This window comes from Tupaia chinensis, unplaced genomic scaffold, assembly GCF_000334495.1.
Source record: "Tupaia chinensis unplaced genomic scaffold, TupChi_1.0 Scaffold138322_1, whole genome shotgun sequence".
Classification (NCBI taxonomy): Eukaryota; Metazoa; Chordata; class Mammalia; order Scandentia; family Tupaiidae; genus Tupaia; species Tupaia belangeri.
Window position 1 is genome coordinate 1759381 of NW_006198219.1, and position 13769 is coordinate 1773149.

Here is a 13769-nt window from a genome sequence, read left to right on the forward strand (position 1 = left end):
ACATCATCCAAATACTGTTACAAGAAAGCAATGGCATTGCTTCCAATATTGTGACATTGTTTTGCATGGAGATTATTGCTTTTTTCCATTTTGCTCTAACAAGCTGCTCAGCCTAACACTTTGCCAATCCAACATGTTTTTAAAACAAGTCCTGAATAAAATACCAGGGTTAAAAAAAACTGTTCCTCTCCTAAATTGATCAAACTGTTTTTTCTTATACATCTTCCATATAAGTAAAACTTCTATGAACAGATGGAAATAAATTCAGTAGGATATGAATAACTAAGGTCTAAGTGATATTTCTTTTTCTTTCTTTTTTTTTTTCAAAGACTTTGACCTTAGAGAGAGACAGAGACAGTGAGAGGGAAAGTGAGAAATCACCTCCAGGGGAGATAGCTATGCTACAATCCCTTCTTGATTCTCCTCTCTGGATCTTGGGCATGCACACATACCCGGTTTGACTATCAAGCCACCGGGTCCAGGACTTGAACTACAGTCAGTTATGTGGATTCTAGTGACATAAGTGCTACACCATCTATTGAGCCCAACTGTTATTTCTTTAAACATTTTTTAAAGAATTATGTATTTAATATTATTTATTACTATTATCATTTTTTAAAATTTGTTTAGGATACATGCACTCACCAGAGAGAGAGAGAGAGGAAAAATGAGAAAACAAGGCACCAGGTCCAGGATGTGAACCCATGGATTGCCATGTGGGAGTCCAGTGCCCTAACCACCATGCCACCTGCTGGCCCCTTTCTTTAAACATTTTTGTTTCAAAATTTCACTGGAAAAAGAATATTCTTACTACCTTGATATTACTGTGGCTCTTTTTGCAGTGGTCATACTAAAACCCTCTCAACAACCTCAAGAACATGCATTTAAAAATTAGTTACCATGGGCAATTCTGACCATTTTTAAAACTTTTTATTTCTTATCGAGAGAGAGAGAGAGAGAGAGAGCCCTAACAGGGCCTTCATGCCATGATAGATCCCCAGCCTCAGCCATCAAGATCACAGGCAGTCGCATGTAGATCTCAGGACACAAGCCTGGGGCTTTCTCATGCAGCTTTAGCATCACAAAGTGTTATGTTACCAGTGCACCACTGCAGCTCCCAGAACATTTTCTTATTATATGTGTAATATATGTGTATTACAGAAAAATTAATTAATTTAAGAATACCCCTCGCATTATTTTCTCATTAATTTAATGTAAACCAAATTACGATTGCCCTAAAAATATAGTTTGCTGTTCTTTTTTTTTTTTTTTTTTGAAGAGGTTTTTGCTATAGGGCGTGTACGCTCACCAGACAGACAGAGAGAGACAGAAAGTGAGAAATCACCCTCCAGGGGGGATGGCCATGCAATCCCTTCTCCTCCATTCTCCTCTTGGGATCTTGGGCACGCACGCACACACGCCCAGCATGAGTTTAAGCCACCGGGTCTGGGACACGAACCACGGTCGACTACATGGGAGTCCAACAACATAGCCATTACACTAACTGCTGGTCCCAGTTTGCTGTTCTTCATATAGATGAAGGAGATAACTACTACTCAAGGATTCTTCCCATTTTTTTTTTCTAGGCAGGAATGTATGTATATGTCTAAAACTGGCTTATTCAGAAAATGATTTCACAACCTTTTCTGACTTATTAATACATCATGTATATTCTCATATCAATTTTACAAATAAGTATATTTATATAAGAGTGTATGGCATTCAAAATGTGGTATGAGACATGTATAATTATTTAACCAATTATTTGGCATTTAAGTGTTTTCTATCCTTTTGTGTAGAACATGCTTGTATCAAAATTATCTCTCCTTGATGATATATTTAGTATTTTAAACACAAAGCACTTACTCAGAATTTATACTATTAATGGGAATTACCCATTTTTTGTACTGTCTTTTTTATTTTAACTCTCTTTAAAAATTATTTTCTCATTAATTTAATGTACACCAAATTACTATTGCCCTAAAAATATAGTTTGCCTTTCTTCATATAGATGTTTTTAAATGTCTTCAATACAAAAATAACTTACATGTTTGTGTTTTGCTTTTACTTTTTGTTTTGTTTTGTTTTGTTTTGTCATTATTAAATAGGATCACCATTGTGGACCAAAGAAAAACTTGAACCAATAATACTTAGAAACGGTCAGTCTTTAGTGCTTCCTTGTAGACCTCCAGTTGGATTACCACCACCTATAATATTTTGGATGGATAATTGTAAGTTTTAACAATAAGAACTTCCTTTCCGTAAAAGTCTTATGATTGTTTACTGTTGTAATAAATCATTAGCTCTTGTAATTCATAAAATGTTTGAGATGCTCAGGAAAATAGCTATAAAATGAAATAGATGTCACTTCATTTATCCACTCATTTTTATTGAGCACTTACTATCTTCCAGACACTCTTCTCCATAAACCAGACAGATATCTTGCTCTTGTTGAGTTTCTATACAGTAAGAGTAGACAGAGGTGGGAAAAGAGATGGACAGTAAATGCATTTAGAAAATCTGTCTCAGTTGTCAATAAGTGTTAAGAAAAATAAAGCAGAATTCTTATCAGAGACCTAAGGAATGAGAAATCAGGTTCCTAAATATCTGGGTATAAAGAAAACACTCATGCAAGCCCCTAAGGTAGGCGCATCCTGGTGTGTAATTAAAAAAAAAAAAAAGCAAAGAGGTCAATGTGGCTGACTGAGTGTACCAATGGGGAGAATAATAGACAGAAGATTCACAGGGACTCAACAAGAAGGATTCTGGCATTTTCTCAGAATGAAGTAGAGGAATTTTGAAGAAGTGACTTTTGCACATAAAATAAATAGTAACAGTACCACCTCAGTTTATATCTGGAGAAAGCAGAGACCAAGAGAGTAGGCAGGCCGGTTAAGAAGCTATTGCTATAATCTAGGTGAGAGTTAATGGTGACTTGGACTTGGGTGGAGCAGTAGAGTACTTAAGAAAAGGTCCACTCTGCATGCATGGTTTAAAAAAATCATATCAGAGGCCATAAAGATGCACAACAATTAAATGAAGATAAGAAATTATAAAATAAAATACAATTTAAAAATATGTGAACTAAAAATAAAAGTAGAGGATGATGAAGAAGAAATGGTCCAATTCTTGATATAACTTGAAGATGTAGCCCTGAGGATTTAAGTTTTTACAACAAACCCCTGAGGCATTTTCAGTTTTTCCTTCCACCTTCCAGATGAGGAAACTGAGGCAAAGAGAGATGAAGTCATCTATTGAGCAATTTCACATTTGCCCACCCCCTACTTACCCTTAGAGGAATTGCTGTTGCTCTGCCCCTTCCACGCTCCAAAATGTCCTGTGCTAGTAGGTTACTGTGTTACCTTAGAGTCAGCACATGGCTCTATTTGCAGACTATGAAACTGAAGTTTAGGGTTTAAGAGGCCTGGAAGGTAATCACGTTGAGATTCCCAGCCAGAGTGAAAAAGAAGATTCAGGGTTGTAATGAGTAATGTATGAATAGTTAGTGCACAGGGGCTCCTTAGAGCCCCAGGCTAGATGAGAGAATGTAGGGAATGTGTGCAGGTGAAAGAGAGCAGAGCCTGGGACACTGAGACCAGGAGCCCTCCAGAGGCCAACAACTTAGGGAGGATCTACCGTTTCAAACGCTGCTGGTAGAGCAGATAGCATGAGGACTAAGAAATGACCACTGGACCTGGCAACATGGGGGTCACTGATGACTGCGATAAAAGTCATTTAGATAGAATGATAGGAATGAATTCAAGATATTTAGAATAGTTTAGAAGTATATTCTATTCCCTGTGACCTTACTTCTCCTGAGACCACAGACTGTAGACATTACCAAAGAAAATTGGCTGTAGAATTTAATCTTGATTTTTTTACTCTTTTTATACAAGCACTCAGAGAAATTATCACAAAGAAATGAAAAACATATAAATAAATAAATGCACAACGTATTTTTTCCTATCATTACCTAACAGCTTTTACAGATTGTGAAAGAGTAGGTAGCAAACCAGATGTGGATAAGTGATTACTGGCTTCAAGAATAACACTGTCCAAATGTCACTGCCAAAAATGAGGCCTGGTATTTGATCCTTGGTTCTTATTCAAAAATGATGACCTCTGTGTTTAATACAGAGAAACATCAGGCCAGCCAGATGGCACGGTGGTTAAGGTGGCTAGAATCCACATGGCTAACTGCGCAGTCAGTCTTGGACCAGGTGGCTTGAAAAATATGCTGAGTGCATGTGTGCCTGCATGCCCCAAATCCCAAGAGAAGAGATTGCAGTGTGGTCATCCACCTTCAGGGATACTTTCTCATTCTCTCTCTCTCTCTTTCTCTCTCCAGTGAATACACATACCTATAGCAATACCTATACCTATAGAAATACACATACCTATACCTATAGAAAGAGAGGATATATAAAGTCTCAGAATCATCTGAATAGGTCACAAGGTTTCCCCCCCCCCACAGTGCACAACTGGGTATGTCATTTATACACATTTCAGGCTGTTGATGAAGTATCTAACCTTTGAAATAGAAATGCATCTGGAGTATGAAAAAATCTTAGATCTATATGTGAGGACTTTAAAAAGTTTATGCAATAATAGAATTAAAGTATGAGTTTATTTTGGTGCAAAATATTTGAAATGCATGCATAGCTTTTTCAAAATACATATATCCACAAACTCTTTGAAAACCCCTCGTATAACATACTTTCTGCAAGGTAACATAATAAAGGTATGCTTAGCTGCATACATTTTTTTTTTTTGAGAGGTTTTCGCTATAGGGCGCGTGCGCTCACCAGACAGAGAGAGAGACATAGAGACAGAAAGCGAGAAATCACCCCCCAGGGAGGATGGTCATGCCGCAATCCCTTCTCCTCCAATCTCCTCTTGGTATCTTAGGCACGCACGTACATGCGCCCGGCGTGAGTTCTAAGCCACTGGGTCCAGGATGCGAACCGCGGTCGACTACGTGGGAGTCCAGTGATACAGCCATTACGCTAATTGCTGGTTCCCCTAGCTGCATACATTTTTAAAGCTTGTTTTATTTCTTTCTTTTGAGAGAGAGAGAGAGAGAGGAAGGTACCCTTGACAATGTCTTGCCATGCCGCTATCCTCTCCCCTGCCTCCCAGCCAACCTGGATCATGGTGTGCAAAGACATGCCCAGTACATTCAGGTCCACTCAGAATCCAAACCTGGGCCTCCCCTATGGCTCCAGTATTATGCAGCACCGTTCTGTCAACTGCACCACCATTGCAGGGCCTGCACACATTTCTTTTTTTTTTCAAATGTAATGCAAAGGAACTCAAAGGCAAAATGCCATCACACTCGTGAAGTCCCATTCCCTTACATTTGGCTTACCAACACCTACCCATCGATAATAAAATACAGAAGAAACAGAAGATAATAAATGTGTGCTTGTCTTTCTATTTATTAAATATGTGTACATTATTTTTCTGAGTTTTTGAAGCTGCCCCTTCCTTGAGGATTAAAATCATGAATTTGCAAGCCCTTTACCAAACCCATGTCTTGAATGGGTTTTGATTAATATGATTAACCACTGTTCTTTCAAGTTCTAGTTCCCCCTTTCCCTGTTTTTTTTTTCCCCCTGCCTGAGGAAGCTGCGTATCTTCAACCATAATTTTGCATTCATGAAATGTTAGACGAAGTGCTCACCATCTGTACAAGCACTCCAGCTTGACTATCTGGAAAAATTCTGCCAGGAGACACACCTGCCTGAGGCCACTGGGCTGTGTGCCTTTTCCTAGTTCTCCCACTCCAGACCTGAAGAACTCTCACAGCGAAGGCTCAGTGCATTAGGTCAGCAGCTTCAGCATGCATATTAGCTGGTCAGGTGCAAGTTCATGCATGGATTAGGGGTCCTACCTCCCTGTACCTTCATCCACTTAGAAGATTTTCCCTCTGCCTGCGCCTAGACAGTTCCTTAACTGGATCTGAGGGAAAGTAACTCATCATGCTTGAAACTGGAAAGTCAGTGTTGATGGTTATGTATGTAATCCTTTAATGAATATTTAAAGGGGCCCTCTGAATGGCCAGGCGCTTTTCAGTGCTACAGCAGTGGACAAAGTAGATGCAGGCATCTGCCCTCCTGGAGATGAAATTCTAGTGTGAGGAAATATCTGCAGTGATTCAAATATCTGATAAATAAAACATGTATTATGTCAGAAGGTGATAACTAATTCAGAAAAGAGAAAGGAAAAGATGTGAGGGAGCCTGGACAAGGCGGGCTTCCGAGTGGCAGGTCACAGCACTAAATACTGTCATGAGTGCATCCTATTAATTGCTCCCTTGCAGATGTGGGCTTCTTCCATTAGATTGTGAGCTCACCATCTATCACATTGTAGGCTGTCCTATGCCTGATGCCTAGCACAGGGTCTAGCTCACAGTTAGATGCTAAGTATTTGGTTTCTGACCGTTGTGTGTAGATGCAACCTAAGCTAACTTCCTGATAAGCTTCCTTAATGCATTTAAAAAAAAAAAAAAAGAACAGAGATGATGGAAATCCATAGTTTATTGCTTTTTTAAGAATTATTTATTTAATTTTTATTTTTCAACTTGACTGGAGAGAGAAAGAGAGAGAGAGAGTCATGAGGTTCGGCACTCAAACCGTGGATGGCCACATGGGAGTCCAGCGCCTTAACTGCCGTGCCACCTACTGGCTCTCCTTAGTGCATTTTTTAATAGATGTGTGTGTGTGTGTGTGTGTGTGTTTAACAGCCAGGGGCTATTTTAGAAATTGGGGAAAGCCACACAAACTTTTTTGTAAAACATTTTTGCATTTACATTTACTTATTAAAACACTCCAGTGTATGACTCTCTACAGCTCTCTGTTCCTGCCCCAGAGAAATTAGGGTCAGGCAAATACTGTTGGAGTTTTAGTGTGTACTGAGTTTTCATTGTTGTTGTTATTTAACCTTATTTGCTTTTACTGGAAGAGTTCCTTAGAGAAAAAAAAAATCTATTCAAGTGCATTTCTCAGTTCTGTAAGTAGATACGTTTATCTTGCTAATTTGGAGGAGTGGCTACTTTATGATGGAATGATCTGGATATCTATCTCTTTGCCTTTCTCCAGCCTTTCAAAGACTTCCACAGAGTGAGAGGGTTTCTCAAGGTCTGAATGGAGACCTGTATTTTTCCAATGTCCTCCCAGAGGACACCCGTGAGGACTATATTTGTTATGCCAGATTTAATCACACCCAAACCATACAACAGAAGCAACCTATTTCTGTGAAGGTGATTTCAGGTAAGATCTTAGATTCGCAAATCTCTCTGTCAAAGATGTTTACAAATTTGTGCAAAATATATTAACTATCAAATTCTAATAACCTTGCAGTGAACAGGTTCATTGATCAAGATCACTGAAGTGTTGGCATATGTATTATAAAGAGTACACACACTCTAAGTACATTACTTTAGTGTTATTGCCATAACTGTTTCCATGACAACTTTCTTTCTTTTTAAGAGAGATTTTGCTATTGAGCTTGTGTGCTTGCCAGAGAGACAGAAAGACAGAAAGTGAGAAATCACCCGCCCATGGGGGATGGCCACGCTGCAATCCCTTCTCCATTCTCCTCTCTGGATCTTGGGCACGTATACACCAGTGCCTGGCATGCATTTTAAGCCACTGGGTCCAGGACTCGAACTAAGGTTGACTAAGTCAGAGTCCAGTACCAATTATGTCATCTGCTGGTCCCCCATTACAACTTTCTCAATCATTTGAAGTTCTGAGTATTTCTGTCCTTTTAGTACTACCATGTCGACTATTGGCAGTCCTATGGCTGAAGTTACAGGCTCATATATTATTGGTTGGGATGGTTGAGCAAATGAACGAGTTAATTATGTACAATATAAAACACTGTTTTTATTTGGCGGGGATGACACTTGGTCAACATAGCTGTATATGTTTGTTTTTGTTGCCCAATACCTTTTTATCCTTCTCCCCTACTTTTGTGCCCTCTTCATAATATTCTGTTTATTTCAGTGGATGAATTGAATGACACTATAGCTGCTAATTTGAGTGACACTGAGTTTTATGGTGGTGAGTTATGGTGATTGTAACTGATATTCTCTCCTTCATTGTAGAGTTTAGTTCACTAACTTCACCTCCATGGCTATTTAACCTTATTTCTTTATTAAATTTCTAGTTATGTGTTTAATACCACTAGTATAATGTATGTTTCTTGTGAACTTTAACTACAGACTTTCAAGCATTTCACTAAAACATTTCCCATGATGTGTGCATAACTATGAAGCTTGTTCTAAGTGTTTTCATGTAAACAACCATTTCACATGATTTGTGAAAACAATCTTTCATATATGTTCAGAATTATATTATCTATTTTTATCCTATTCATAAGCTTTACTTATGAACTAAATGACAGTTGCAGAGTGCATTAATAATTCATCAAAGTCTTCAGCAACTAACATTAAGTGAATTTCATAATCGATCATCACATTTTCCACCCATTTTCACACAGTATCAATAGAATTAGCAATAGTATTTCTCTTAGTTTTGTTTAAAGCCAAGTCACTGTCTTCAGTGGATATAATCTTTCAAAAACAGAACCTTTAATATCATTCTTTTAAACAGAAAAGAATTGGACTCCATTTAGTGAAATTTGCTTCTCAATTAGTCTATCGATGAAAATTCATAGGGACTTTGAAAAGATCATGGAAAGATGGAATTAAAATACAAGTTTATTTTAGGGCAAAAACGTTTTGAAATTTATGCCTAATTTTTTATTTTTTAAAAAGAATGATTTATTTTTAATTTTACTTATTCACTCATTTATTTACTTTAATTTGACCAGAGAGAGACAGAGAAAGAGAGAGAAAAAAAGTGAGAAAGCAAGCCACCAGGTCCGGGACTTGAACCATGGTTAGCCATGTGGGAGTGTCTAGCACCTTAACCACCACTCCACCTGCTGGTCCCCTATGCCTAATCTTTTCATTGTACGGGTTTTCCACAGACTTTTTCAAGACTCCCCTCCCTGCCCCACACACCATTAAAGATTCTGGATATGGGATCCTCTTCTTTATAAGGCAGAATTTCTGCTGTATTAATATTTCACCCTTGAGATATAAAGCAAAAAACACTAAAGTATCTCATTCATGGCCAAATTAGACATACCACAACACCTGCCTTTATTTTATTTTAATATACTCCTAAAATATATGGCCCTTGAGACCATTTCCAAAGTGACTTCAGAGGAATAAGTTTTCCCCCACAATTTATAAATGCTTAGAAAAACTAATTTTTCTCAAGTAATAATTTTTCTGGTGTTCAGTTTTTCATTCTGAGATAAAGGAATGATTTATATTACCTTTAATTCAGTTTTTGTGAGCATCAAGTAGATAATACATTAAAATATTGAAAGCTGTCAATGGCTATTAAACTTTAAGTAGGTGTGTTTCCTACTTTAAGTTTGTCTGAGAGGCCATTAGAAGATAAGGCCCATTTTGGAAGTCTTCCATAAAAAAGAAAGTAGTTGTAAAAAAAAAAAAAATCCCTGAAATCGCTGATGTGGACCTCTTCATTTTTTCATCTTGGAAACTGATTTCAATTTCTTTAATTCCACTGTTATTCTTTATTTATGGTGCACAATCTTCCAGTCTTATGTCAATAACTCTCTAATTTTGTTTTATTTTATTTTCCGTAAGCCTTGCAGTTTGAGGTCTTGATATGATTAATCAGTGGAATTGTCTTTAATGTCCCCAGTGTAAAACGAAGTATTTCTATAACCATAACTTTTTACAATCTACCATCTTCCAGTGAATAGAGTTAGTTTTTTCTTATACCTGAGCACTAATCTTAATGGATATATAGTTTGATAACAGGATTTTTCCATGCTGATATTTTTGAAAATTTGTTGACCCACAGAAAATTCATAATAACCTGATTCGAATTAGTGCTTTTATTCCTGGTTAACTGAATGAGTGAAGGCTATTTGTAAAGCAGAGAGTGTGTATGTGCATCTTAACAAATTTCACAATCAATATTAAATGGTCTCATAAGGGATTAGAATTTAGGCATCTTTTTGACAGTGAACTGTATTTCCAGAAATACATATTCATAAGTTTTAATGCATTGATTTTCTTATTTGCAGCTAAATCAAGTAGAGAGAGACCACCGACATTTTTAACTCCAGAAGGCAATGCAAGTAACAAGGAGGAACTAAGAGGAAACGTGCTTTCACTAGAGTGCATTGCAGAGGGACTGTGAGTGAAAACCTTCTGCGTTGATGTTCATTTTTTATAAAAATATGGTAGATTGGTAGAGAAGTATTAATATTTTTGAGAGGTATTAAGAGTATAGGAATAATTATTGTTTTTATACTTATCCTCAAGCATCAAAAGTTTAGTAATTATTTCCAAAGTAGACTGTACAAATCCTATATTACTGTTAAAATATTTTGATAATGAAATAGTGTTCCTATTGAAATAATCAGTAATCATCTTATGATTGCTACGATTATCATTAGGATGTACTATTTTGCTTTTTTTCAGCAAACCACCCCAAAACAGTGGCTTAAACATAACAGCTATTGATTATTGATCACTTGTCTAGAGACCTGCAGGGCGGTTGCACTAAAACCAGCTAGGTTCTGCTAATCTCAGTTGAGTATGTTCTTGCCCTGCTAGGTGGCTCAGCTGTGGGCTCACAACTCTCAGGGTTTGTTGGCTGTTAGTTTGGACAGCTGGGCTGTTGGCTATTAGTTTCTCACATCTCTCTAGCAGTCTTGTCGTGGCTACTTGTAATGGTAGAAATGCACAAATATTATTAGTTTCTGAGAAATGTGTGTTAAAAATCTCCCATCATCATCATAGGTCATTATCAATTTGTCTTTATTGTTTTGTTACCGTTTTCTCTATGTAATTTAAGGTTATATTTTTGCTTGTACAAGGTTAGGATTTATTGTGGTAAATGAGCTGGTAGATTTTTTTTTTCCCCCCATAAGTAATAATCCTTCCTATTAAAGGTTTTTTTTTGTTGTTGTTGTTTTTTTTTTTTTTTTTTTTTGCTTTAAAATAAACCAAACAGATTCTTAGGGCCTGGCCCCAAAACTGGCACACTGTCCTTTCCATTAATTCTGAGGTCATCAGGCCAAGCCCAGATTCTTTGAGATGTCTCATCGCTATACCCCTCAATACTGAAGCCACCCACAGAACAGATTTGTCTTTGACAGGAGTTACAGGGAGATCTTGCCTATACATAGTATGGGTGAGTTTCTGTATATCTTCCTCTTATACCTGGCACAGAGAATTACCACTGGTATGGGCACACTTTCTAAAAATCTTGTATGGAATCTAAGAAACATGTTGCCCTCACGTGTTGTGATTCCTGCTGTCCTTGACCTGGTAACTCATTGGTCTCTCAGAAGCCAGGAATAACTTTGCTTCAGCAGACACATGGAGACCTCTGCTGGCCACACTAGGAAATCACATGCTAACTTAGTTCCTCAACCAACTAAAACTAGCAAAATCCCCTTTTAAAGATATGTTTAAAAATCCATCTTTTCCACCAGAATTAAAAACAAAAACAAATTTTTAAAAAACTTCCTATTTTTGTTTTCATTATTCAAAAAAATAGTTTAATCTACCAACCCCAACCTTTAGGTAGCAGAGTATCTCTTTTCATAATTCAGTAACTTCTTCCCACCAACAATATAGTACCTAATGAACAAAAACACAGTCAGTATTTGGAAATTTCACAAAACTCTTAAAAGAATTTTGAAAGCTTTGGGTTGTTGAAAAACCAAGACTGGAGCTCTATCATTTAGAAACCAGTAAGTGTCAACTGATAGAATCGCTATATTTGTAATTCTTTATTATTATTATTATTTTAATGTGACCAGAGAGAAAAAGAAAGAGAGGGAGAGGGAAAGTGAGAAAGCAAGTCACCAGGTCCAGGACTCAAACTGCAGTTAGCCATGTGGAAATCCACTCCCTTAACCGCCATGCCAACTGCTGGCCCCGATAAATTTGTAATTCTTAAGAACTGCTTAGAAGAGTAGTAAAACAATTCATTGCTTTGTAAAGTATAGACTATGATATTCTTCTTCTGTCTCCATACTCCCTCTTACCTTTAGAGCATATGAGATGCAGATTACTCTGACTGTAAGGAAATATCATAATATGATATCAGATTCTACATGTGTATAGTGTTGCAGTTTTTCCAAATGATTTCACATCTTCTACCTCTTTTTATAGTCACAGCATGTTTTAATTTTAGAAGCTATTTAATCAGATATATGTGCTCAATTGTTTTTATTCGATCAAACAAACCAAAACCAATTCTAAAAACAATCAATCCCACTTATACTTCTAATGACAAATATTGTAATTTTCCTGAGGACCTGGACAATATTTTTTCATCATTGTTTTCTCAACACACAGCTCAGTGCTTGGTATATAGGTCAATGCTCAGGACATGTTTGTGTTGAATACATTTTTATTTTGCCTCCATGAAAACCTAAAGCCACTTGATCAAGTCAAACATTATTTTTATTATTTCTATTAAGACAGTGAAAGGCACAAACACCCAAAAAAGTCAGGGATCCAAGATTAGGGAGAAATTTAGGGCTCTGGACAGGACTGTAACTCTGAAGATTTTCTAGCTCCAAGCCTGTATTCTAGCTTTTCACCCATCTCCATATTTCATGACTTCCTAAGAAATGCACTGGGTCACCGGGAAAGTCATGATGCATTTTTGCACAGAAAAATATGTCATGATTTTCTTGACTACCTAATAGTTGAGTGGTTTATGGTCTGGGTAATACAGGAGTTTGATCTATTCTTATCAACTGGTATAATATTTTAAAATCCAATAATAAGGAAATTAAGGAATCAGAGCTATTCCTTTAGTCACTTAATTCACATCATCAGATAACCTGTTATAAAAGAGAAGCGTCCTTTCATATCATATGGAAATGTCCGTAACAGTTCATAGATGTAGATATATGAGCTCTTTGTACATTTTTAACTCTAGCTGATGAGAACATATAATTCTATATGATTAATTTAATGGTAATTCTTTGGATTGTCATGGTATCTTATATAAACATTTTCAAGAATTCTTCATTGGTCAGAATTTAGAAGAAATAGATTCTTTTAGTAAAACAATTTGTGCTAACATTTACACTGCATCATCGAAGTCAGAGTTTACATAAATTAGTATAGCTCTGATTATGCAAACATGTAAAACTCCGAGCATTATTGATAAAAATGTAGTGCTAATGCAAATATTTGTTTATTTCTTGTGCCTTTATCTAAAGATATATTGTAAACTTGCATAAAAAGTCACCCTCAGAAGCAGTCACTGGGAAGTTTCTTTTCCGTAACATCACTATCTATTTATCTTACCAGACCTACCCCAATTATTTACTGGATAAAAGAAGACGGAACACTGCCCATGAATCGGACATTTTATAAGAACTTTAAGAAAACCTTGCAGATCACTCATGTTTCCGAGGCAGACTCTGGAAATTACCAATGTATAGCAAAAAATTCATTAGGAGCCATTCATCATACTATTTCTGTCACAGTTAAAGGTAATATTGCTGTTGAAAATGCATTTTTCTTGCTTTCATGAGAGGCCCTAACAATTTCATTAAATATACTTTTGATTATGTTCGTCACTAATAATAAATGTAAATTTATATCAATATTCATGAGACCTTAAATCTTTCTCATTGCTATTTGTAGTGCATTTAGAGCAGGTAAAAAAAAAAATTCACTCCTT

At 36.6% G+C, this 13769-nt stretch overlaps 1 protein-coding gene across 6 annotated transcripts in view; it reads left to right on the forward strand.

Moving 5' to 3' along the window:
• Positions 1 to 13769, forward strand: part of NRCAM (neuronal cell adhesion molecule) — a 99643-nt gene that overhangs the window by 8347 nt on the left and 77527 nt on the right. For 4 of the 6 annotated variants that reach the window (XM_006161132.3, XM_006161133.3, XM_006161135.3 and 1 more), the window contains 5 exons: positions 2109 to 2231; positions 7101 to 7271; positions 8010 to 8066; positions 10135 to 10246; positions 13394 to 13578. In XM_006161132.3, coding sequence (XP_006161194.1) covers positions 2109 to 2231; positions 7101 to 7271; positions 8010 to 8066; positions 10135 to 10246; positions 13394 to 13578 — 648 coding nt within the window. The remainder of the gene's footprint in view (positions 1 to 2108; positions 2232 to 7100; positions 7272 to 8009; positions 8067 to 10134; positions 10247 to 13393; positions 13579 to 13769) is intronic. The other 2 variants (XM_006161134.3, XM_006161137.3) reach the window with 1 other exon arrangement.